General features: G+C 46.1%; 5 protein-coding genes and 1 non-coding gene across 9 annotated transcripts; 4 read left to right on the top strand and 2 right to left on the bottom strand.

Moving 5' to 3' along the window:
- Positions 1-15: 15 nt before the first annotated feature.
- Positions 16-3,247, top strand: txlnbb (taxilin beta b). The gene is made up of 10 exons (XM_049740830.1): positions 16-140; positions 660-897; positions 1,063-1,154; positions 1,237-1,407; positions 1,528-1,722; positions 1,791-1,910; positions 1,983-2,057; positions 2,308-2,400; positions 2,477-2,572; positions 2,773-3,247. The coding sequence occupies exons 2-10, from the start codon at positions 675-677 to the stop codon at positions 3,157-3,159; spliced, it is 1,452 nt and encodes a 483-aa protein (XP_049596787.1). The 5' UTR covers positions 16-140; positions 660-674; the 3' UTR covers positions 3,160-3,247.
- Positions 3,248-3,324: 77 nt separating this feature from the next.
- slc22a3 (solute carrier family 22 member 3) lies at positions 3,325-6,304 on the top strand. The gene is made up of 9 exons (XM_068652951.1): positions 3,325-4,145; positions 4,298-4,401; positions 4,468-4,622; positions 4,705-4,873; positions 4,939-5,056; positions 5,263-5,650; positions 5,714-5,822; positions 5,894-6,006; positions 6,090-6,304. The coding sequence occupies exons 1-9, from the start codon at positions 3,759-3,761 to the stop codon at positions 6,191-6,193; spliced, it is 1,647 nt and encodes a 548-aa protein (XP_068509052.1). The 5' UTR covers positions 3,325-3,758; the 3' UTR covers positions 6,194-6,304.
- A 1,042-nt stretch (positions 6,305-7,346) lies between these two features.
- On the top strand, positions 7,347-13,086 carry LOC125981133 (afadin). Its single transcript, XM_049741000.2, has 23 exons — positions 7,347-7,527; positions 7,617-7,809; positions 7,887-7,993; positions 8,063-8,181; positions 8,247-8,335; positions 8,405-8,470; positions 8,533-8,717; positions 8,786-8,931; positions 9,008-9,102; positions 9,186-9,457; positions 9,530-9,673; positions 9,757-9,955; positions 10,026-10,105; positions 10,247-10,333; positions 10,450-10,515; positions 10,585-10,658; positions 10,734-10,852; positions 10,917-11,084; positions 11,197-11,276; positions 11,369-11,512; positions 11,663-12,466; positions 12,552-12,636; positions 12,742-13,086. Exons 1-23 carry the CDS (start codon positions 7,432-7,434, stop codon positions 12,789-12,791), a joined length of 3,468 nt encoding a protein of 1,155 aa, XP_049596957.1. The 5' UTR covers positions 7,347-7,431; the 3' UTR covers positions 12,792-13,086.
- dusp23b (dual specificity phosphatase 23b) lies at positions 12,692-14,651 on the bottom strand. 3 transcript variants are annotated; one of them, XM_049740979.1, is made up of 3 exons: positions 14,487-14,651; positions 13,670-13,940; positions 12,692-13,592 (listed from the first exon to the last, which is right to left on the bottom strand). In XM_049740979.1, the coding sequence occupies exons 2-3, from the start codon at positions 13,937-13,939 to the stop codon at positions 13,407-13,409; spliced, it is 456 nt and encodes a 151-aa protein (XP_049596936.1). In that variant the 5' UTR covers position 13,940; positions 14,487-14,651; the 3' UTR covers positions 12,692-13,406. The 3 variants fall into 3 exon arrangements, with proteins under 3 accessions (XP_049596936.1, XP_049596937.1, XP_049596940.1); XM_049740980.2 differs by having other exon boundaries at positions 14,493-14,650; XM_049740983.2 differs by lacking the exon at positions 14,487-14,651 and adding an exon at positions 14,318-14,463.
- Positions 14,652-14,720: 69 nt separating this feature from the next.
- Positions 14,721-14,803, top strand: trnal-cag (transfer RNA leucine (anticodon CAG)). Its single transcript has one exon. It is a non-coding gene; the product is annotated as a tRNA-Leu (tRNA).
- A 401-nt stretch (positions 14,804-15,204) lies between these two features.
- Positions 15,205-20,485, bottom strand: LOC125981129 (guanine nucleotide-binding protein G(I)/G(S)/G(O) subunit gamma-2). Of its 2 annotated transcripts, none has more exons than XM_049740994.1 (5): positions 20,319-20,485; positions 19,399-19,480; positions 17,141-17,212; positions 16,147-16,241; positions 15,205-16,010 (listed from the first exon to the last, which is right to left on the bottom strand). In XM_049740994.1, the coding sequence occupies exons 4-5, from the start codon at positions 16,231-16,233 to the stop codon at positions 15,882-15,884; spliced, it is 216 nt and encodes a 71-aa protein (XP_049596951.1). In that variant the 5' UTR covers positions 16,234-16,241; positions 17,141-17,212; positions 19,399-19,480; positions 20,319-20,485; the 3' UTR covers positions 15,205-15,881. The 2 variants fall into 2 exon arrangements, with proteins under 2 accessions (XP_049596951.1, XP_049596952.1); XM_049740995.2 differs by lacking the exon at positions 20,319-20,485 and adding an exon at positions 19,856-20,024.
- Between the last annotated feature and the right edge of the window lie 1,005 nt (positions 20,486-21,490).

Raw genomic sequence — 21,490 nt, 5'->3', positions numbered from 1 at the left:
CCCTCACGTCGCCCCCTGCTGGGGGGGGGGGGGTTGGTCTATTTTGAGGTGGTCTTATCACAGCTGTTGCATCTGTGGTGGCAGGCAGCCTGTTCGAGCCCCTCCACGTTCTTTCTTTCCCCTCCCGGCCTTCGGTCCTGGTAAGACCTTTCCTTTGGCCCGCATGAACGTAGAATTAACCTTACGCACGTTGTGGTTTTAACATTCGGCTCTTGAGCGGTGCTTGTTTGATGATGATTTGTCGTCGAGCTCAACGCGACGACCTTCCGACCCCTGCCGGCCGTAAAATCGAAAGATTTATGCTCCCTTTACCCGTTTTCCAAAGCAAATCAGTTTTTTTTTTTTATGTGCAGGCAGCTGCCGCTGCTTGCTAACGTCAATAGCGTGGGTTTAGGAGGAAATAAATAAATGTCTTGCCCATATAAAGAGGGTCTTAAAATAGCCCGTGGCTCTGGAACAGGTGCCGTGCGCTCAACTTGTGAAAGCAGCGTGAAGGCTGCGCTAATTTTATGCACGTAAACATTCTCCGAGCGGGACTCTGTGGAACATTATTCCTTGTTTTCCTCCATTCCCCTTTTGAATGCATATATGCGTACTAATAATTTAGTATGAAAATGGATGATCAGTCACCAAATATTTGGTTGATGATTGTCTCTCAGCTACCCAAAACAAAGATGGAGTCCAGTCCAACGAACAGCAGCCACATAGAGAGCACCCAAGCTGTTTCTGCCGAAGAGCCTAACGCTGAGCACACCAATGACCTGGCCAAGCAACTGGAAGACCTCATCAGCACCTACCAAGCTGAGGAGACTCCGGATGAGCAGGAAGAGGTGGAAGAGGTCCAGCCCAACACCAGACGGAGCGTGAAACTGGAGAAAAAGATGCTCAAAAACTTGGGTAGGATTTGTATGGGCAACGAGAACACTTCTCATATTTTCTCTCCAAAGTTTGGTTGCTCAACCTTCAACTGTAAAAGATCGGGATTCAGATCCAAAATCCACAATCCAAATTGTACTGACCGTGATGAAATTCATGCTAATTGTGAGATCTGTTACCACTCAGGAAAGGACGCCATGCTCCTCATGCAAAGTCTCAACAAACTCGACACTCCAGAGAAGAAACTGGACGCTACCATCAAGAAGCACGCCGAGCTGGTGAGTGGCTTTACTGGATCAGACTAATCCTGAGTTTAATCGGCTTGACGACATCTGGATTGGCTTGATGTGCCGTTTGTAGCTGGAAGAACACCGAAACGACCAGAAGCAGCTGAAGCTTCTGCAGAAGAAGCTTTTGCAGGTGATGAAGGAGAAGGACCAGCTACAGAGTGAGCACAGTCGCGCCGTTCTGGCTCGCAGCAAACTGGAGGGACTCTGTCGGGAACTGCAGCGGCACAACAAGACCTTGAAGGTGCCTCTAATCTTCTTGACCAAAGTTTGACATGAGTGGATTGATCTGAAACACTCGGATGCTACCAAAGCAATAGAGCAAACCCAACTCACGCAAATCCAAATTGTGGTCGGTCGGTAGGAAGAGACGCTGCAGAGGTGCCGGGAGGACGACCTGAAGCGGAAGGAGATCACCACCCACTTCCAGGGAACCCTAACGGACATTCAAACCCAGATCGAGGAGCACAGCAACCGCAACACCAAACTGTGTCAGGAGAACAGCGCCCTAGCTGAAAAACTCAAGAACCTCATTACGCAGTACGACCAGCGCGAGGCGGTACGTACACCGACCCCGTTCAATACCGTGTTATCACGCAGAGACGTTATTCTAGCTCTTTATTCCAGAACCTGGAGAAGGTGTTCAAGCACCGTGACCTGAAAGAGAAGCTTCTGGACACCAAACTGACACAGTCCAACATGTTGCTGAAGGAGGCTCAGGAAAAACACAAGCTGGAGCGGGAACTCGTACGTGGTCCCTTTTTCTTTTTTGCATTGTTTCCATACTGGCCGTTCTCAACCTTGAAAATATCCCAACAGCTGCTACAAAAAGCCGCAGAGTACAGGTCGCAAGCAAAATTCTTGAAGGACACTGAGGTGGAGTTGAAGGCGCAGGTATGATCACAGCAGGATGGGTGGAAATAAGTTTTTTTTTTAAATTAAATGTTTATTTTATTTTTATATTTTATTTCATATTTATTTTATAAATACTTGTTTGGTATTAGTTATTATTTGAATGTAACAAATAATTAGGATTTCCTGTCAAAGTATTCCTCAGAAAAAAAAAAGAAAAGTCTCCAGTGATAATTTTGTTGGTATTGTTTATTTTTTTTTGAAATGCTAACATTTGGTTTTGTCTCCTCAGCTCGACATGTACTCCAAGAAGTTTGACGAGATCCAGGGCACCGTTTCAAAAAGTAACAGCGTCTACAGCAGCTTCAAACAGGACATGGATAAAGTACGACTGGCAGCCTTTGAAGGAAAACGGAGGAACGGCTATTTTTAGGCGCTTAACATGTTTGTTGTCTTCCAAGATGGCCAAGAAGATGAAGAAGCTGGAGAAGGAGTGTCAATCATGGAAGAGTCGCTTCGATGGTTGCAGCAAAAATCTTGTGGAGATGGTGGCGGATGTGAGGGGCCTTTTTTTTTCTTCTTCTTCCCTAATCAACTGATGTAGCGTATACGTGATTCTCATTATAGCTCAAACGAAGCGGCGGGAGGTGTCAGCCTCAAAATGAGATGATCTAGAAGGAGTGGGCCGGCCCACCAATAGCAAAAATCACTTTAGAATTGATGCCCGTTGTAAATGACTATGAAATGTGCTCTGCAGAAAACTGTGAGGGACAAGGAGCTGGAGCTACTCAACATCAAGAACCAGAAATTGGAAAACCTTTGCAGGGCTTTGCAAACTGAGAGGAAAACTCTCTATGAGAAGGTTCAAGCAGCCGGAGATCACCCATCCGAGGAGACAAAGATTGAGACGCCTCAGAAGGAGACGCCGGAGGAACATGATGTTGACCCGACGAACCCCGTCGTGCCCGTCGCAACGTTGGAAAACCATCTGAGCCTTGAGCTGGCCAAACTGAAAGCCGAGCAGGCGCTCCTGAAGGAGATTACCGCCGACACCACGACACAAGGCGCCCCGGAAGCGGTGAAGAACCACACAGAGCAAAGCGACAAATCCCAAGAACATTTGGACCTGAAGCCTGTTGATTAACCCTTAAAATATTTTGCTTTATACTGTACGTGTTATTTCTGTGGCAATAAAAAAATATATATTTCGGTTTCCACCGAAGGTTCAGACACCAAGGCTGTTTTTTTTAATCACTATGGAGACATGAGCTTGAATACACGCGCTGTGTAAATTCACTTGACATGGAAGTGGCGGCTAAACAATGAGCAGGCCGAGGTGCAGACGCAGATAAGAGTCGCCATACAACCAGCACAGCTGCTCGTTTGAGCCGTCAAAACCAACAAAGACGACGATAGCGTCACAAAGGTCCTTGTGACTTATACTAGCTCAGGTAAGGCGGGGGGTAAAAAACAATAAGACCTGTCAATCATTAGTAGATTGATTATCTGCTACCGCCGTACGTCATTGTGTACTCGTATGCACCGAGCGCCGACTTGCATCATGACGGAACAATCGGATTTGGGAAATGAAAGTGGACTCTTCACATAAATCAGAAGCTAGTAGAAGACACAATAAGGTCAATTTGAAAGTCGTTTCCCTTCCAGGAAGAAACAGAAAGTAAACACAAGACTGATAATAAATCAGGACTTTGAGCTGTCCCAGACTGCTCCCAATAAATAACCATGGCAGACTTCAGCGATCTCATTGTGCAAATTGGAGACTATGGGTTTTTCCAGAAGAAACTCTTGGTGCTGTGTTCCCTGCCGTCGATCCCCTTCACCTTTGTCCTGATGGGGGTGCTTTTTCTAGGAAATACGCCCAATCACTGGTGCGCCATCCCGGAGGCCGAGCGACTCCAGGAGGGGTGCGGCTGGACGGAGGCGGAGGTGAGGGAAGTCACCATCCCCGGTTCGGAAGCGTCCTTGAGCCGCTGCGACAGGTTCGACTTGAACTTGAGTCAGAATACTTGCAGTGACCTGGAGCAACTACTCTCGTCCGACGGGAACTCTGTGATACCTTGTGATGGGGGGTGGGCTTTCGATCAAAGCCATTCCACGATTGTTTCGGAGGTACTTGTCCCTGAATATTCTCGTACTGAAAGGTTCTTTGACGTGTCTGTCAGATAAAAATATTTTTTGCAATGAGACTTCTGGAGACTTCAAGATTGATTCCAGATCCGGAGACATGCACCCCTCTAATCCAATCATCATCTGCCCCGCAGTTCTCGTTGGTGTGCGAGCGATCCTGGCTCGCCGATCTCAATCAAGTCACGATGGCGTGCGGGCTATTCTTCGGTGCGTTCATCACTGGCTACATGTCCGACAGGTTGGACGTTTATTTTTGTGGAAATAATCCCGACAGATGAAACGTCATGATGTGTCCTTCTCGCAGGTTTGGCAGGAAGCCTTGTTTCATCGGCTTCATGATTTGCCTCGGCATTGCGGGCGTTGGTATCGTGCTGTCACCGTGGTACCCGCTGCTTCTGGCATTTCGCTTCCTGCAAGGCTTTTTTGAAAAGGGGGCATGTACATCGTGCTACGTTCTGTGTACGTTCAAATGATTTTATTCCCTAAGTGGGATAGACGCAAAATCGTATTTTAACCAATCTCCAATTTGATCCCAAAACAGTGTTCGAGTTCTTCAGCTCAGAAAAGAGGAAATTTGTGTCCGTGGTGTGCCAGTCGTTCATCTCCATCGGCATGTTGATCCTGCCTGGCTTGGCTTACCTTGTGCCCTCCTGGAGGACCCTGCAACTTATCATGATACTTCCCTCGTTCCTCTTCATCCCATACTACTGGTAAGCATATTCACTTCAGTGCTATCTTCAAATTCAGAGCATCCAATGAGGGTGTGTTTGCTCAGGATTGTTCCTGAATCCCCACGCTGGCTCTTCTCTCAAAAGAGGAACTATGAGGCCATGAGGATTGTGTCCGATGTGGCCAAGTGCAACGGGAGAAGATTGCCGGAGAACTATCAAGAGGTATTTTGCGTGGTCTCAAAACAGGTTCTGTGAAGGAAGTGGCCACGGAGATAAGAGTCTTACAGAGTGCCATCGGCAAATTCCAAAAGAGATGGAGAAGCTTTCTAAAAGTATAGAAGTGTCCATCCATAACTTGTGATGAATTCAGCATTGATCCAATTTAAGAGTCTTGTTCCAAATACGGCGCCACGTTTGATTCCCTTCAGATGATTCCTCTGGAGAAGAAGAAACAACATCCTGTATCTTTTCTGGACTTGTTCAGGACACCCTTCATCAGGAGGATCACGCTCATTTTAATTTACGCCTGGCAAGTCAGTTTGAAGAACTTGGTAGTTGGACCTGATTCCTTCCCAGATTCAAGTATTTGCTTTGTCTGCAGGTTTTCCAGCAGTATTGTGTTCTACGGCCTGATTTTGAGCCTAGGGATGACGGGTGACAACCACTTTTTGGACTTCTTCATGTCTTCGGTGGTGGAGCTCCCCGCGGGCCTGATTTTCTACCTACTCGTAGACAGAATCGGCAGACGCTCCCTCCTGGCTGGGACCAATTTAATCGGAGGCCTCGCCTGCCTGTCTGTGCCGTTCATTTCCTCAGGTAGGTTTGAGGTAACCTTTGCCGGGATATTCTTAATTTTTGGAATGGAACTTTTCTCTGCAGAGCTTTCCTGGTTGAAAAAAGCCGTGGCCTTCATTGGGAGGCTCGCCATTGCTACCACACTGATGACGCTCAATTTTGCCAACACGGAATTATATCCCACTACTCTCAGGTAGGGAAGAGATGATTGTGGATGTTACTCATCAAGGTATGACTTGTATGTCCATGTCTCTCTTTGAATAGAAATCTGGGCACATGCGTGTGTTCATCGGCCTGTGACGCTGGCGTTATTGTGGCCCCGTTGCTGCTCTACAGGTTGGCCACCTTCTGGCAGGAGCTTCCCTTTTGTCTCTATGGTACAGTAGAACCTGATACCAGGTGCCATACATAAACCAATGAGGCAGAACCAGAAATCCTCTTTGCCTTTTGGTTGTTGAAGGGGTTATGTCGGTAGTCACCAGCGGCTTGGTGACACTGTTGCCGGAGATGAAGGGAGTTGCTCTTCCCGAGACCATCGAGGACATGGAGACTCTAAGACGGTAGAACTTCTTTACTGTTAATCTTCTTTGCCTTTACTGGAAGTTTGAATGCCAGATTTTCTTGATGGCTGGAGATGCCGGTTGTAACTTTGTGGCATCTTCAGGGTGTGGCTTTCACTCGAACCACCTCTTGTGCCTGCTCATCCACTTTTGTGTCTTCTTGTAGAAAACAAAAACAATCCAAGGAGGAAAACGTCTCGATGACATGACAAGAAAACAGCGCCTCAGGAATATTTCTGCATCTTTCTGGATTTCAAACCCTCTTGGGATTTTGTTTATTACTTTGACAAATGAATTGCCAGGCTATTTTGGGCAAACTCCTCCCAGGGAAATAGTCCAAATGAGCTTCGAAATGGCAAAGCTGTTTTGCCCATCTGACGTAACCCCTGCATCAAAGTTTGGCCGACGAAAACAGGCTTGTGAGGGCCCAGTCATCTGCGCTTGGCACTTAATTTATTGTGTTTACGAGGCCTTTCCCTCCAGTGTTCTCAGAACAAATTAGGAGGTGCACAAGACATTGATGTATGACATCATGGTTACTTTCTCCTTGTGTCTATTTTAGAAGTACCAATAAACTGTGAGATGAAACCCAACATTTTTAGCATTTCCTTTTTTTTCCTAAAAGCCAGACAACAATACCAGCGATTGTTGAAGTCTGTTTGTATACTGTATATCTAATTGATGCATGTTTTTGTTCAAGCTTTTGTCCCACTGAACGTTTCCCCAGAAAAGGCCAACAAAAGCTGCCCCACATACGTCGGGTCAACTGAATGGGACGACCTGTATGCATTAACTGCGTGAAGATCCCCGGTATGCGTGAGAAGTGGGTTCCCCATTTTATATATATATATAAAAATAATCATTTGAGGGCGACTGAGAAAACATTTGACAACATGAGAGTCACATGATGAAAACAAACTTCAGTGGAACATCAAACATGTTGAATTTCTACTACTGTGATTTAAATTCTTGCTGGAGGACAGAAATAACTTGCCTAAGATGTACGATTATTGTACAATTAGGAAACTGTTTTCCCCGCACATAACGAAGCTTCACTGACCCATTAAATGAGGGCAGACGGGGCTTGGAGAGGGGCTGTGAAGAGGGGGTGAAGTAGGCAATTATGTTAAGACCTTGCAGAGGGGGGCACGGACAGTTTAAAGCACAAGCAAAGGACGAGGACAGTTGGGGAAAGTTTGTCTCTCGATATCGGAAGTTATCTTGAGGTAACTTTTGTCAAAAATGCCCACTGAGGAAGAACGGGAAAAGCTGGCCCACGTCATCAGGCAGTGGAACAACAACAGACTGGACTTGTTTGAAATAAGCGAACCAGATGAAGTAAGTAAACTGCCAAGGACTGTGCTAGCGGCACGTTAGATTTGACAGTTCGGGATTAGAATTGGTAACAGAAGCTTTGTCGTTGTTAGAATCTGGTCTTTCAGGGCGTGATGCGTTTCTACTTAGAAGATCCTTCCGGGGGAAACGTCGCTACCAAGTGTCTGCGCTTTGGAAGCAACGCTTCCACAAGCGAGGTGGTTGAAACTTTAGCTGAGAAATTTCGGCCGGATATGAAAATGCTGAGCACTTCCCATTGCTTGTACGAGATCCACGGCAATAAGGGTGAGACACTGAGTGATAATCCAAAAGTGGCACCGCGCCGATCCGACAACTTCTTCTTTCTCTGTGTGCAAAACAAGAACGTAAACTGGACCCAGATGAGAGACCTTTGGTGGTTCAATTAAACTGGAACTCAAACAACCGCGAAGGAAGATTCGTCCTCAAGCAAAGCAAGGAGACACCCGAGGTAGTATCCGCCTACTGCATCCTTCAAGGAATCATTTTTCTGAAATGTCAACCCATGTGATCAATAAAGGAGAGCTGTCACGACAAGGAAAAGGGGGGCGTCATCCAAACCTTCAAGAGGACACTGTCGAGAAAGGACAAGAAAAACAAACACAAAGTGTCTGACAAACCTGCTGAGGACCAGAACAGGTATAAAAAATGACTGCAATTAAATTTTCGTGAAGACCCTTTTACTTCTTGAAACAAATATCTAGGGCAAGTGAAAACCTAGCAAAAAGCAGTCCAGAAACACCCGAACAGTCCACGGGAAAGGCAAGGCAAGGAGAGAGGCAGGCGGACACAAGTAAGTCAACTGTCTACAGGATGATAGCTTCGGGATATTTGACGTTGATTTGACGGTTGAACCTCACAGACAGTCCTAAGTTGGACTTCTTCGATCAACCTGGTTTACCACTTGGACTTCAACTCTGCGATCACTGTGAGTACAACTACAAGGTGATGGTGGTATTTGAAGTCTTCTAATACCCTTGTGACTTTCAGCTGAGGAGGCCTTCCTGATAGCGGTCATAAATTACGCCAATAGCTCCACGATTCACTTCAAGCTCTCGCCAGCGTATGCCCTCTACGCCGCAGGCCGCTTTGCGCTACGACGTCCGGAGGGGTCCGTTGGTGGGGTAACTTCCATCGCAGACAAAATGGTGGCTGTGACAAGCAAGGTCATTCAGGCAAGTCCAGGAACTGACTCAATAACCTTTGATACGGTTCCATGAAAGACGACCTGTACCATTTTCAGAAGCAGCAGGATAATGTTGGAGCTCTTGCCTTCTGGACGGCTAACACTTCCGAGCTGCTAAACTTCTTCAAACACGACAAGGACCTCAGCAAGCTCACGCAGCAAAGTCAGCTGGATCTGTCCCACCTTGTGCACAAAGCTTACAGGTAAGTGCTCACTTTTCTCCCCGCACAGATTTGAATAAAATCCATGTCTTTAGTTTTGGTCTTTCTATCACCTTAGTCACCTGATTTGGTGTATACAGACTGAGCTCAGAAAGAATTTGCCAACCTTTTTGATTGATCCTGAGCAACATGGTCCTCTTCCTGCTGGGATAGGTAAAAACATGCTGCAGGCGACACATCACCAGACACAGTTACACGGCGCTTCAGGTTTTACTTCCGTGTTGTTATCGTTCCAGAGATGGTACTGAACACTTTGATGAACACTATGTCGCTGTTGCGACGCTACCAGGTCAACCCGGCCCTCGCCATTCAGCTCTTCTCCCAGCTTTTTCACTTTATCAGCGCCTGGCTCTTCAACCGACTTATGAACCCTGATGCCAGCACCCCAGGCCTGCGCTCTCACTACTGGGGGGCGGCTCTCCGCCAAAGGTTGACCGGTATAGAAGCCTGGGCGGAGAGGCAGGGCTTGGAGCTGGCTGCAGACTGCCACCTGGGACACATCATCCAGGTCGGGTTTTGCTCCTCAAATATTTCATGGTTTAGTCTGAGAGTTGAAGTATTTCTTTCTTTTTAAAAACAGGCAACATCACTCCTAACCATGAATAAATACACCACGCAAGATGTGAATGAAATCCAGAGCACCTGTTTCAAGTTGAATTCACTGCAGCTGCAGGCTTTGTTAAGCGGATACTTTTATGCCGCCGATGAGCCTCACATCCCAGCGGTGAGGCAAAGCTGCAGCATTCTGAATGAGCTGAAGCTATTTGTTGCTCTTTTGTAATTCAGCTGTCCACAATCTTGCTGCAGGATTTGATCGATGACGTAGTCACAGCCGCAGAGGCCTCAGCCGACAACCTGATTCGGCAGGAAGGCCGAGACGTCCAGCTGGAGGAGAACCTCGACCTCCCCCTGCCCTTCCTGTTGCCAGATGGGGGATATTCCTGCGACAAAGTGAGAGGAATCCCTCCAGGCTTTCGGGAGTTTCTGGAGCCTATTTGCCAGAGAGGTACCAGACAGGTAAAGCTTTGAATTGTACAAAACAAAAGCATCACAGTTGTGTGCTGCTTCTTTTGTAGGTCTCTGCTATCTAACCTCCCAGCAGAACCCGAAAGGTGATTGGACCATCTTCTTTGCTGGACCAGGAACTCCATTCGTGGTATATATTACACAAGACATCAATCTGACTAATAATTAGTGTGCCTTTAATGAACCTGGCCATTGGAGACGTCCTTGCGAGTGTTCCTATTTTGAATTAAACCGTATGTCCCATTCAATTCATTTTCTTTCTCATCATGAGGACAACCAGAGTCCGCCAGAAACTGTTTCAGTCACCCTGAAGAAACCACTCAACAGTGGCATGGGGATCAGCATTGTGGCTGCCAAGGTAACCGTGGCAACCCTGACAAAAACATGTTCTCACAAATGGCCTCTGCACATACACAACCGCTATCTTGCCAAACGTCTGATCTGATTAGCATCCTCGTTGTAATTATGCCTCAGGGAGCAGGCCAAGACCACCTTGGGATTTACATCAAGTCGATTGTCAAGGGTGGACCGGCCGAGATGGTGGGTTCACACAAACCCACCCATGGAAGGGAAGGGCTGACATTTCTGAAATGTTTCTAATTTTTACAGAATGGTCTGTTGACGACAGGCGACCAGCTGCTCAGCGTGGACGGTCAAAGCTTGCTCGGTCTCAGCCAGGAAAGGTAGCTCCAGCTGACCCCAAAACCCTCTGAAGTTCCAGGAACCTTTTCCGCATTTTGAGCTTTTGTCTGGTTTAGGGCGGCAGCGCTCATGATGGAAACCGGCCCAATTGTGACCTTAAGAGTGGCTAAGTTTGGCGCTAACTTCCATGGCCTCAGTGCTCTGCTGGGCGTTCCTGCCCCCGCTCGTACTGCAGGTGAAAACCATCAACCAACATGGAATGGTTTGAAAATTCTGAAGACCACTTTCTGTCCTTGAAGGAAGTGATAACAGTCACGTTGCAGCTAACTGGAAGGAAATCCCTCTCTATGTTGTTGAAGATCCTGCTCAACTGGAGCAGAAGGGGGTTCGGCATGGCCGCGGGGGGACAAAGAAAGATCAGATCATGCAGAACAGGCAATTTTATCGCTCCAACCCCAACATGGCCGGTGGGTGACGTCCATTCTGATATTGCCATGAGTGTGAAATACGCTTAAGGGGATGTCACATGAACTGTGATATTTTTAGTATTTGATTTATTTTTCTCCCGAATTATGACAGATTTTGCCCTTGAGGATGGCGATGAGCTCGCTAAGCGAGATGTGCGAGGGAACAAGTCAGTTTCCAACCTTTGCAGTGATGTATGATTTGTTTTTCCCGACTTAACTAAAAATGCGGTCAGCACGGATTGTTTCTGGATGTCAAGCAAGGTCACCCTTTTGTCTGTTGTTAGACTTTTCATCCGGAATATTTGACGCTTCCGACCCCGAAATCTCAGGACAAGAACGCATCTGCATCCAGTCGACCGCCGCAAATGTTTCGGGTGTCTTTAGGGCCTTTGGGAGGACAGAGTGCTGTTACCAAGAGGACCTTTATGGTAATTTTTCAGCATGTCCATCTTGCTTTCTTTTTTTAGAACAAGTTCAAATGCGTTGATGCAAATGTACTGGAAAATCACAATCTGTGCTTTGTGTTGTCATAAAACGAAGGCCTCAAATAAAAATAGTGTCTTCTCTTCCCTCTCCAGCGTCAAGCTCTTTCACAGGAGAACTTGTGCGTGGACACAGGGGGCCCCCTGCTGGATAAAAATCAAACCATCTGGCAGGGCAGAAGCTCCAAAGGCTACCACTCGCACCTACCTATTCGCCCGAGCTTCTCCACCCAAAACATCCTCGCTGACAACTGCTGCCCGGTCAAAGGGCATCAAGGAACCCGCGCAGGGGTCTGGAGGACCCCTTTTTCACAACAGCCCATTCCGACGCCTTCCGTCCAGCCGATACGCATCGACATCCCTGTGACCAGGCCGGGCATTTCTCACGCCATTCCTCCACTTACCACATTCCAGCATCGTTCCTGTCTAGCGCCGTTGAGGTCCAGTCAAAGCCTCCAAATAAACGGACACTTGACCCAAAGGTGTCCGAAACCTCCCGTCAACTACACTTTCCCCATTCCTGCTGATAAGAAGCTACCTCGACCCTCGCGACTATCCCAGCAACATACGGCAAAACCGCAAGTGAGCATCACTCCTACAAAGCACGTTTCCTTCCAAGAACCACTGAGCCAGCAGAAGGAGAGCATGGTGGAGCCTAAAGACCGGCGGAAACCGAATGAGATGACCAAACTGGACGAGGTCGAGGTCCTGGAGCAGGAGGTAAGGGCGCTTCAGGCCAAGGGCGAACTCAGCGCCAAGGAGAGCGAGCGACTTGGCAACCTGAGCCTGGAGTGGCAGTTTCAGAAGAGGCTGCGAGAGATCCGGCAACAGGGAGAGGACGAGGACGACGAGGACTTGGATATGATGGTGGTGATACAAGAGCTGGAGAAAAGAGCTCAGGTAAGGGCATTCAACGAGGAACAGCTATTGTTCGTGGCCTTTTTTCAAAGAAGCAGACAAGAAGGTGGTACGTTTTGTCTCCTAGAAAAAGAAAAGCCCACCAGGAAATACAAACAGCTTTCTGAAAACACAGTCCAAAGGTCTTGCCAATCCAGAAGATGAGAAAACAGGTACTTACTTCATTGGTGGAAAATCGACTTGGTTGATGAATTCATTGGGAAAACATTTTGCTTACTTTTCACTCCATATTTTATTGTCCTTTCGATATTCGGCAGATAACAGGTCAAGCGGACGGCGACAAGAATCAGCGATGTTTCCAGAGTAAGAAAATCTAGTCATTATTGTTTTGTATTTGCGGAAATCGATTGCTTCTCCTGTTTGCAAGCAGTCCCTGAGAACTTTGTTTTGCTCCCCATAATGAAATAACATATAAAGTTAAAAAATAAATTGATCCACAGGTGTCGGGAAGACAAGGCAAGGAGGTTGTCGGCTCCCGAGAAGCTACCGTTCAAGGAGCGTCAGCGTCTGTTTTCTCTGACACCCAGTGCGTAAATGAAGGTTTAAGCTTTGCTAGTTAAAAAAAACAAAAAAAAAAAGGCCGTACAGTTATGTCAATACAAGTTTAGGCTTAGACCCGTAAAGCATGTCAGACTTTTACTATGATACTACAATTGATCTTATTATGCATCAATGTCACTCTATTTTTTTGGTTTGATCACATTTAAAGTTTTGTTTGTGTCCTTTAAAAAAAAAATAAAGTTTCATTAGTGTTCATTTCTGATCCCGTTCTCCCAACACATTTATGATTCCCCTATACATTGATTTTTTTTAACCTATCGTATTTTATGATAATGCAACACCAACTTCTGGCATCTCAAATCAATTATAAATCGTTTTAGGGGGGGGATATCAGTTATGTGGTAATTTTCTCACTTTTTTTTCATTTAATGCGTTGATAAAACTGTACCACAGCCTTCTCTTGGTCTTTGGTTTCGATGGAGCCCTTGCGCATTCGGCGGATCTCGTTGATGGCGTCGATGCCGGACATTTTTCTTGTCTTGACCAGGTAGCAGGCCAGCATGGTGCCTGTTCTTCCGTGGCCGTGCATGCAGTGGACGGCCACGCCCTAGAAGAACGGAGTACAAGTGTCACTATAGCCAAATCAAATAAACTGGACCCCTGGACCTTTCTGGAGTCTCATACCTCTCCTTTGGTGTTGGCCTCCTCCACAATGGCGAGGAATCTATCAATCTGATTCTGCGAGGGTGGCGTGAAGTCAACAATCTTGATGTGATGGAGCTGCAGTTTAGGACACGTGTCATAATTGGGGGGTTTGTGCTCGCACAGGCACACCAGGTGTTGGATGCCATGGTCCAGAAGATACTGGTACTGCGCCGTCATCCGGGGAAAGGCCAGTCCTGCTACTTTGCCCGGGTCGACCCATGAGAAATTGTTTGGTGGAGTGGAACCCATTCTGAGAAGAAAGAAAGTATTAATTAAGGACCATAATTTCACTCTGCCCCATTTGTAGGCATTTGTAGGTTGCAAATTATAGTTGTTATTTAAACAAACTATCAAAGTGAGACTTATTGTACAGTACTCACCAATTCATTGATTTTTACGTGTATAGTTATTAGCTGAAAAATTTGGATATGTACTCTTTCGGAAGCGCCCTACTAGAGAATAAAATTACTTTCTAATGGAATAGTGGAATAGAAGTAGCAAGAAACTACATACGTTCATGTAAGGGAAGGAACTTTGGGTAAACTTAGCATAAATCACTGTGGACCCACATTAACGACGCCGATTCAAACAAGATGACATACTCGACCAGTACAGTAGCATACAAACATTTTAGCTAGACTGGAAATCCTCTTGCGAGAAATCAAGTTGAGTTGAGTTCAGTTAGCCGAGCTGAGAAACTCGGAAGACATAAACGTAATAATGCTACATGCTAATACGATGGCTAACGGCAGGTGTCGAATGTATGACAATCATAGACGTACAAATAATGACGTACATTTACCGTTATTTAGTGGAGGAAAGGGCGAATGAAAACTTGGCGGCGTCCTCGCGTCCCAAAGTAAATGTGCGAGACCCGAAAAAGACTTTCGGCGTCGACGTCCGCCTCTCGTTACATAACGCTTGTTGAGGGTTGAAGTACAGCATAATGTAAACCGACCAACCCAGAGGCTATCACGGACCCTTGGTTTTTAATCTTTATTAAACTTATCTTCAGCTGGAAACTACAACTGTCAGGATGGCCGAGCGGTCTAAGGCGCTGCGTTCAGGTCGCAGTCTCCCCTGGAGGCGTGGGTTCGAATCCCACTTCTGACAGCAACATTTTTTTTCATTTTAATATTTATTGTTACTTCTTATGTGTGTTCCATTTATACCTAAATAATGTATTTTACAGAATGTAAAGCACTGTGTACCCGTTCAACAACAACATAATGGGCTAATATGTATTAAACTGATCAGAGATCAGCTCATGTGCCCACAGGCGCTTACTTTTTTCACATCATCACAGGTCCTCGTCAATTAATGTGTGTTGGTCAACTGTAGTTTTAATTTATTTAAAAAAACGTAAAGAAAAACAATTTGTTGATTCTCCATAATTGAATATTTGTCATTTCTCCAACCAGCCACCAGGGGGCGTCCACATTCTTTTTGTACTGAAAGTTGGCCTTGTAGTTTTTTTTTTATATGCAGTCAAGAAAGGAAGCAGAAGGCGACCATAGTTTACAGCACATCACAGTTTTACTCGCGTATCGTTTTGTTTTTGTACAAAGAGTAGAAAGAAGATTTGAGTGACGGGAAAGGAGACAGACTTGATCACATTGTCGTTAAACAGAACGTCTCGTAGACAGAATTTGTTTTTTTCCCCATAAACTTACTCAGCACTGTATGTCGAGAAGAAAACCACACCATTGAGTGTTCCAAAACATCCCACTGAAAAGTTGTCACTAACTTTATGGATATTTAAAAAAAATGAAATAAAAAAAGAAACCACAGAGAGTTATAGAAAGCTATATCCAGGTAAGAGGAACCACTTAAATCATAGTTTCAACTGTCAGGTGGCATCTAGCGGAGGGAGAGAAATTTAGTTTGCAGTCCTACTGTGTGCTAGTGAAGCACACACACACATACACACACACACACACACACGCCTCGAAAAACGACAAAAAGTTAACTAGATTTGTACATGATGTCACAGCCTGAAGGGTCGTCCATCATCACTCCGTTAGCATCATCATCATCATCATCATCATCAAAGTACCGACCCTCAACATGCTTCCCATCCACGGATGAGATTCCTAAAGATTTCTACATCTTCCCTCCTGCTCCAACGTCCGCGTTCCAAACTTTGCCGCACATGGCGTTGGTGGCGTCACCATTTTATTTGTATATTTTTTTACAAGATGGCGCAGAAGAACTTCTTCTCCCGGAAGGGGTTCTCTGAGGCGGGAACTGGCGAGAGCAGCGGGTCCTCTTTGGCGTGCGCTTCGCAGTAGGACATCAAGTCTGCTGCTGCTTTCGACACCTAACATCACAAAGGTCACATTGAAATAAAAACGGGTTCAGAAATAACTATTTTGGTCTAATATTGGGTGTAATTTCTTTATTGACCACTAGATGGTGCAAATTTGAAAACAATTGTATTTCATCACTTTGCTCACCTTTATCCTGTCAATGTTGGCCTCCATCTTGAGCTGCTCTACCAGCTTCCTGGCTTGTGCGATGCTGGCCGTGTTATTGCTCGCCATGGGCACGTCTGCATGGGACAGAACGTCGTCACGTCAGCGGACCGCCGTATGTTGTCACGCACAAGCGCGGTATTATCGAGTACATGCGGCCATTTTATTTATGGCCTCAGTTGCTAGGCAGCTGGTGGCGGTGGGCTGAGGGTGAGTGAGGTGGGGGCACTGCTTTGTCCACAACACCATTTCAAATCATCGCATTGGAAGTAAGGCCAGAAGTACTGTACGTAAAGCCCGGTTCTGCACATATTTTATAAACGTGACAAAATAAATACTATTCATGGTTTTCTATTTATGCTATCACTGTCACATAATCGATTAATCTGAGTGCGTCCACTTTTGCAACTCTTGAATGAAAATGGGGTCGAGGTTTACTTCCCGAGCATGGTTGACGAGTCAAAGTCATCTTTTGTATCGAGGTCATTGTTTCACGGCTCGGGGGAGGCATTGAAAAGGGGCCAGCGGATCGCTAGCGCGTTGCGCTTTCAGGTTTCTGGGGTGTCGGCACAAAATTAGCACTTTGTTTTTCTTGTCAGCGTTAAAAAGTGAAAATGGCTAAAATGACCCTAAGATGGCCGCTTCAAATCAAAATGGCCGACTTCCTGTGTTTTTTTTTTTTTTTTTTTTTTTGTCATGGCTATTTATTTCTATTCTTGGTAGACATGCCCTCAAATTTCAAAACTGAAAATGACTTTGCGTGCTGTAATACATCTGCTAAGCACTATTTCTGTGATTTGATAATTGGTGGGAAAGCATAATAGTCATGCGTCACATGACCATGTGTGTGTATGCGCAATAAAAGGTCACGCGACATCATAAAGGCAGAAAATGGAAAACAGGCGGTCAATTTATAGTCAGCTGCCTCGTCTCGAGCCACCAATCATCGTAGCTGCCCTAACATTGTCGTCTTTACCTGGTCTGCTTCCACCGCCTCACTCCGCCTCAGTGTCTGCAGCTCAAGTCAGCGAGTTGAGCTCGGCCCACTCTGTATGAAAGACAAACAGAAAAATTTGTCACTGGTGCATCCAAAAAATCTGGAAACTTTTTTCAAACACATTGCCACTTTTGATTTATGTGCTTATGTTCATTTGGAAGTCCCTCATGATATTGCCCTCAAATTTGAACCGGTTGAGGCCTTAGCGGCCCACGTGCTTTCTTTCGGTCGCCCATCCCGGGTTTAAGTGGCTCATCCTCCTTTTGCCTTGCATCGACTGCGTCATTGTCCGCGGACACGTGACGCTCGCTGTCTGCCGCTTCTGATAAATGGACCAATTACTCCGCATGAGCAGATCTGCAGAGGAAGGGAATTCCGGCTGTCGTAAATCCCGCACTGATGCGGCACGGCAGAAAAGCATACATTAACAAAAAAAAAGAGAGAGAGAAAGAGCGAGAGAGGGAAAACATCGCCAAAAGCTCCAAACAGCAAAATAAACTTTACTCAGCGATCGTGAGGTGTGGATGTAAAGTGCAGCACTTAGCATCTTTGACACAATGTTGACACAGCAAACAAATGGCAGCAGTCACGTGAGCGCCAACTAGTGTTAACCCCGCAGGGAGCGGCCTCAACCACCTTTCGGAAATGTCGGCCATCTTGTTTCTGGGACCGCTCATTCATATTTGCTACAGATATTCCCATACGCTATTCCTGCTAGCTGGTTAGCCGCTAATGAGCGAGCGCTATTGCGTGGGTCAGCGTCACACACATGAGACTTCCCGCTTAGGAAAATGTAATTGCGGGCCCCATGGAGACTGACAGTCTGTTACTCTGATAGCTACGTTCATCTAGCAACCCCCACCCTCCTTCTCAAGCTAATTAGCTTGACTATATTTATTTTTCTTCCAGTGTCAACGAGAAAGAAAGACCGCCAGGCAGGCAGGGAGTGTCCTGTCGTCATGAAGCCCGAGGGTGCGTGGTAATTAAACACGTGGCTCCGGCCCTGGAATCTGGACCCTGGTGGAAGAGTGATTAAGTCGCAGGGTCTACAGAGAGTCATCTTTAAAAATGTTGGAAAAATGGAGACGTTTCATAGAAAATGCCACATTTGGGGTCAGAAATGCTCAATTGAAAAATAATTATTTTAGCGTAACGTAGTTCTTTTTGCTAACGTTTTTTTGTCGATCGGGACAAACGAGGGAGAAGATTTAAAGGACCTAGCATGTCATTATAACGTCACATAAGCATCGTCTGTCCTCCATAAACCAGGAAGTAATTCCAGTTTTTTTTTTTACCCTAAAGTCAAACAAGACTCTCCACTTTCTCCTACTGACTGCCTCACAGTCGGCCCACGGCCACCCGTCATCATTCCATTAGCCCGGACATCTGCGACACCCTCAGCATGACACCCTCAGTGTGTGTGTGTGTGTGTGTTTTAGGGGTTGATCTAAGCCCCAGAAGAATGGGTGGGGTGGCCCAGGAAATGATGCATCTACTGGGAGCTGAGGCGGCAGCAGCTTATTGCTCCAGGGAGCGCAAGTGTGCTCTCTTATGTTCAGCAGATCAAACGCCGGTACCCCGCTACGTCTTCTCTGTTGGATTCAAGCGGCAACAACCAATCAAGAACAATCCTACTGGGGTGAAATGTTGATAAAAAAAAAAAAATCCACTCCCGCTCCAAAAGAGTTAAAACCTTGAAATTGTGCATTACGTAATAGCACAGCGGGTTAGTGGGGTAGAAACAATGCAGAAGAGAAGCGACTATAAAGATCTAATCCAAGGCATATTTTTTAAGGTGGCAAACCAACTGATTTTGAGGAACCACTTGCGGTTCCGGGTTAAGAGTTTTGCAAGTGTGTGTCTGCGGGTAGAGTGGAGATAAACATACGTCTCCTCTGGAACCGATCAGGCAGCCAAGAATAACAGTGTCAGACTGCTGGGCTGTTAACAATATGACAAACATCCGGCCTTGTTTGGATTGGACAGAGAGTGCAGCTTTGCCGAGACTCCCGTGTCCTCAAAGAGATCTTTCTCTTTAAAGCTTTAGCAGAACAGATGGTCCAGAACAACAGAGACGCCAATTTGTGTGATGACAAACTTTTAGACTTCAAACCTAGTAAGAAAATTAAAGACCACGGTTGGTCGGCATCTTCGTTGCGCAACTTTTTTGGTGGATTTGACTGCATGGAATTGCAATCCCTGAAGAACCAAAAAAAAACTACTGACATGGACCTTACCTTCACAACACCACTTGAAAGAGTCCCAGAAACTCGAAGCAACATCCAAGATTTTTATCTGTTGACTCCTCGAGATCTTGTCCTGAAATAGTAAAAAATATCCGAGGTGACAAGAACTAATCCAGGACAACTTTGCAGATTGGACTACTTTAAGACCTGAATAAGATCTGATCTTTCTGTCTCTAAGGACAAACAAAATGTTGGTTGGTTGTTATGCTAAAAGATCATCTTTAGATCTTTAGATTGTGATCTCGAGCTCGCTGTGCACCCAAAAGCAAAAACTAACACTTGTCAGGAGCAAACAAGTGCCAAAAAAGGTCAGCGCCTTTAGCTCAACGTCATCCTCGAGGCCGTTTCTCGGCTTTTTCTCTTTAAACACGAATGGCAGGCGCACAAACTAGCAGCTCATCCAGAGGGATCGTCAATTCCCAAAACAATTCCCCCTCGTCATCCTGACCTTGTTTGTCGCTCCGATGTTTTGCAACACTTGTTAACCTCGGCTGTTTTGTCTTGGTGGCGGCCTCCAAAAACTAAATGCTAAACAGGGCCCCGCCGATACGCTACACAAAGACCTCGAAAGGTTTGGCAAAAAGGCACAACAATCCCTTTTGTGCTGCGTACAATTTATTCGAGTATGCTTGATGAAAAAAACTGACCCTCCCCCTCACCCCCCCCTTTCTCCTCTGACATGACGCTCGAGGAAGGAAAATGGTCGGGAATGATCGGAGCTCACCCCCCCTTTTTTTGATCCTTGAATTTCATCCGGCAGAGTGAATTTTTTTTTTTTCCCCTGCTAGCGAGGCGTGAGGGGGGGGGGGGGGGATCCCTGATGTAAACCCAGCAGCATCACAATCAATCAAACAAGCGCACACACACCCCACGGTAGCCACCATATTGAAAAAGATGATTTGAAAACATACCTTGTTGAATACCCGACGCGGAGTCAAAACACATCCAGTCGGCTGACATCCACGTTGTCCTGCTCTTCCTCTTCTCTCTCCCTGGCTGAGATCCTCCCTGCCTCCCTCTCCTTGCCTGCCGCTCCCACAGTCTCCACCCTCCAGCCAGGCTGCAAGAAGGTACCCCCCCTCCTCCTCCTCTTCCTCCCCTCTCTATTCTCTCTCTCTCCGTCTGTTATCATCGGCACGCTCTGTCCATCCTGACATCAGTCACACCAATGAAATATTAGTCGGACCCCCCCCCCCCCCCGATGACTTTGTAATAAATATCGGAACAAGCAGGAAATAGCCGGGGAATTGCATACTTCATTTTTGGAATCGAAGAATCTTTTAGGCCATTTTTTTTTTTTTTAAATGACAGTAATGTAAAAGGAATTTTAAATGTATGTTTTACATTACTCCTGTTTTTTTATTTTTTATTTTAAGCAATTTAAATACTGCTAGTTCACCACTGCTGGATGTTAGCTTGCCATGCTAAGAACCTGTTTTTCAACAAAGCGGATCCAAGAATGAAATAAATGAATGGATTTCAATTAACAGATAACGGACGGAAGTTATATGCAAATTTTTAATATTCGCAGACTGACCTGGTCCTTAACCCGCAAATGGCGGGAACCCACTGTACGTACAATTGTACTTTATATAAGATATATTGGCCTCTCTCTCCCCTGGCGCTGTGCACAGCTGTACACGAAATCAGTCATGCTCCATCCAGGGCTGTCGCCATGGCAACACAGAAAGGGAAATCCATTCTCTGAATCTCCCAGAGTCGTCACCGACGACAACGCAAGCCCACTACCACCACCCCCTACTCTTTTGTCTACTTGAATTAGCCGGAGCTCGTTTTGTGAGGTTTTCACATCCAAAAGCGGCCTTTCTTAGCCCCTTCAAATGTAATTAGTTCATTATGATTGGACTGTACGCCGTGTGTGTGTGTGTGTAGTGGTAGTATTAGGTGAGTGTGCGATTGTGCAGCATGGCTAAATCCCACAAGGCATTGGGGTAGGGCAGCAGCTGCCTCCATGGATGGATGGATGGATTGGTGGGGGCGTTAGGGGGGGTCCAGATGGTCACAAATCACAAATGATGAAATCTTAGCATCCTCCCCTTCTCCAATAACCACGTGACTACCC

Source organism: Syngnathus scovelli, chromosome 14, assembly GCF_024217435.2.
Source record: "Syngnathus scovelli strain Florida chromosome 14, RoL_Ssco_1.2, whole genome shotgun sequence".
In the NCBI taxonomy this organism is placed as follows: domain Eukaryota; kingdom Metazoa; phylum Chordata; class Actinopteri; order Syngnathiformes; family Syngnathidae; genus Syngnathus; species Syngnathus scovelli.
The sequence above is the reverse complement of the archived record's forward strand: the minus strand, read 5'-3'. Positions and strand labels throughout refer to the sequence as shown.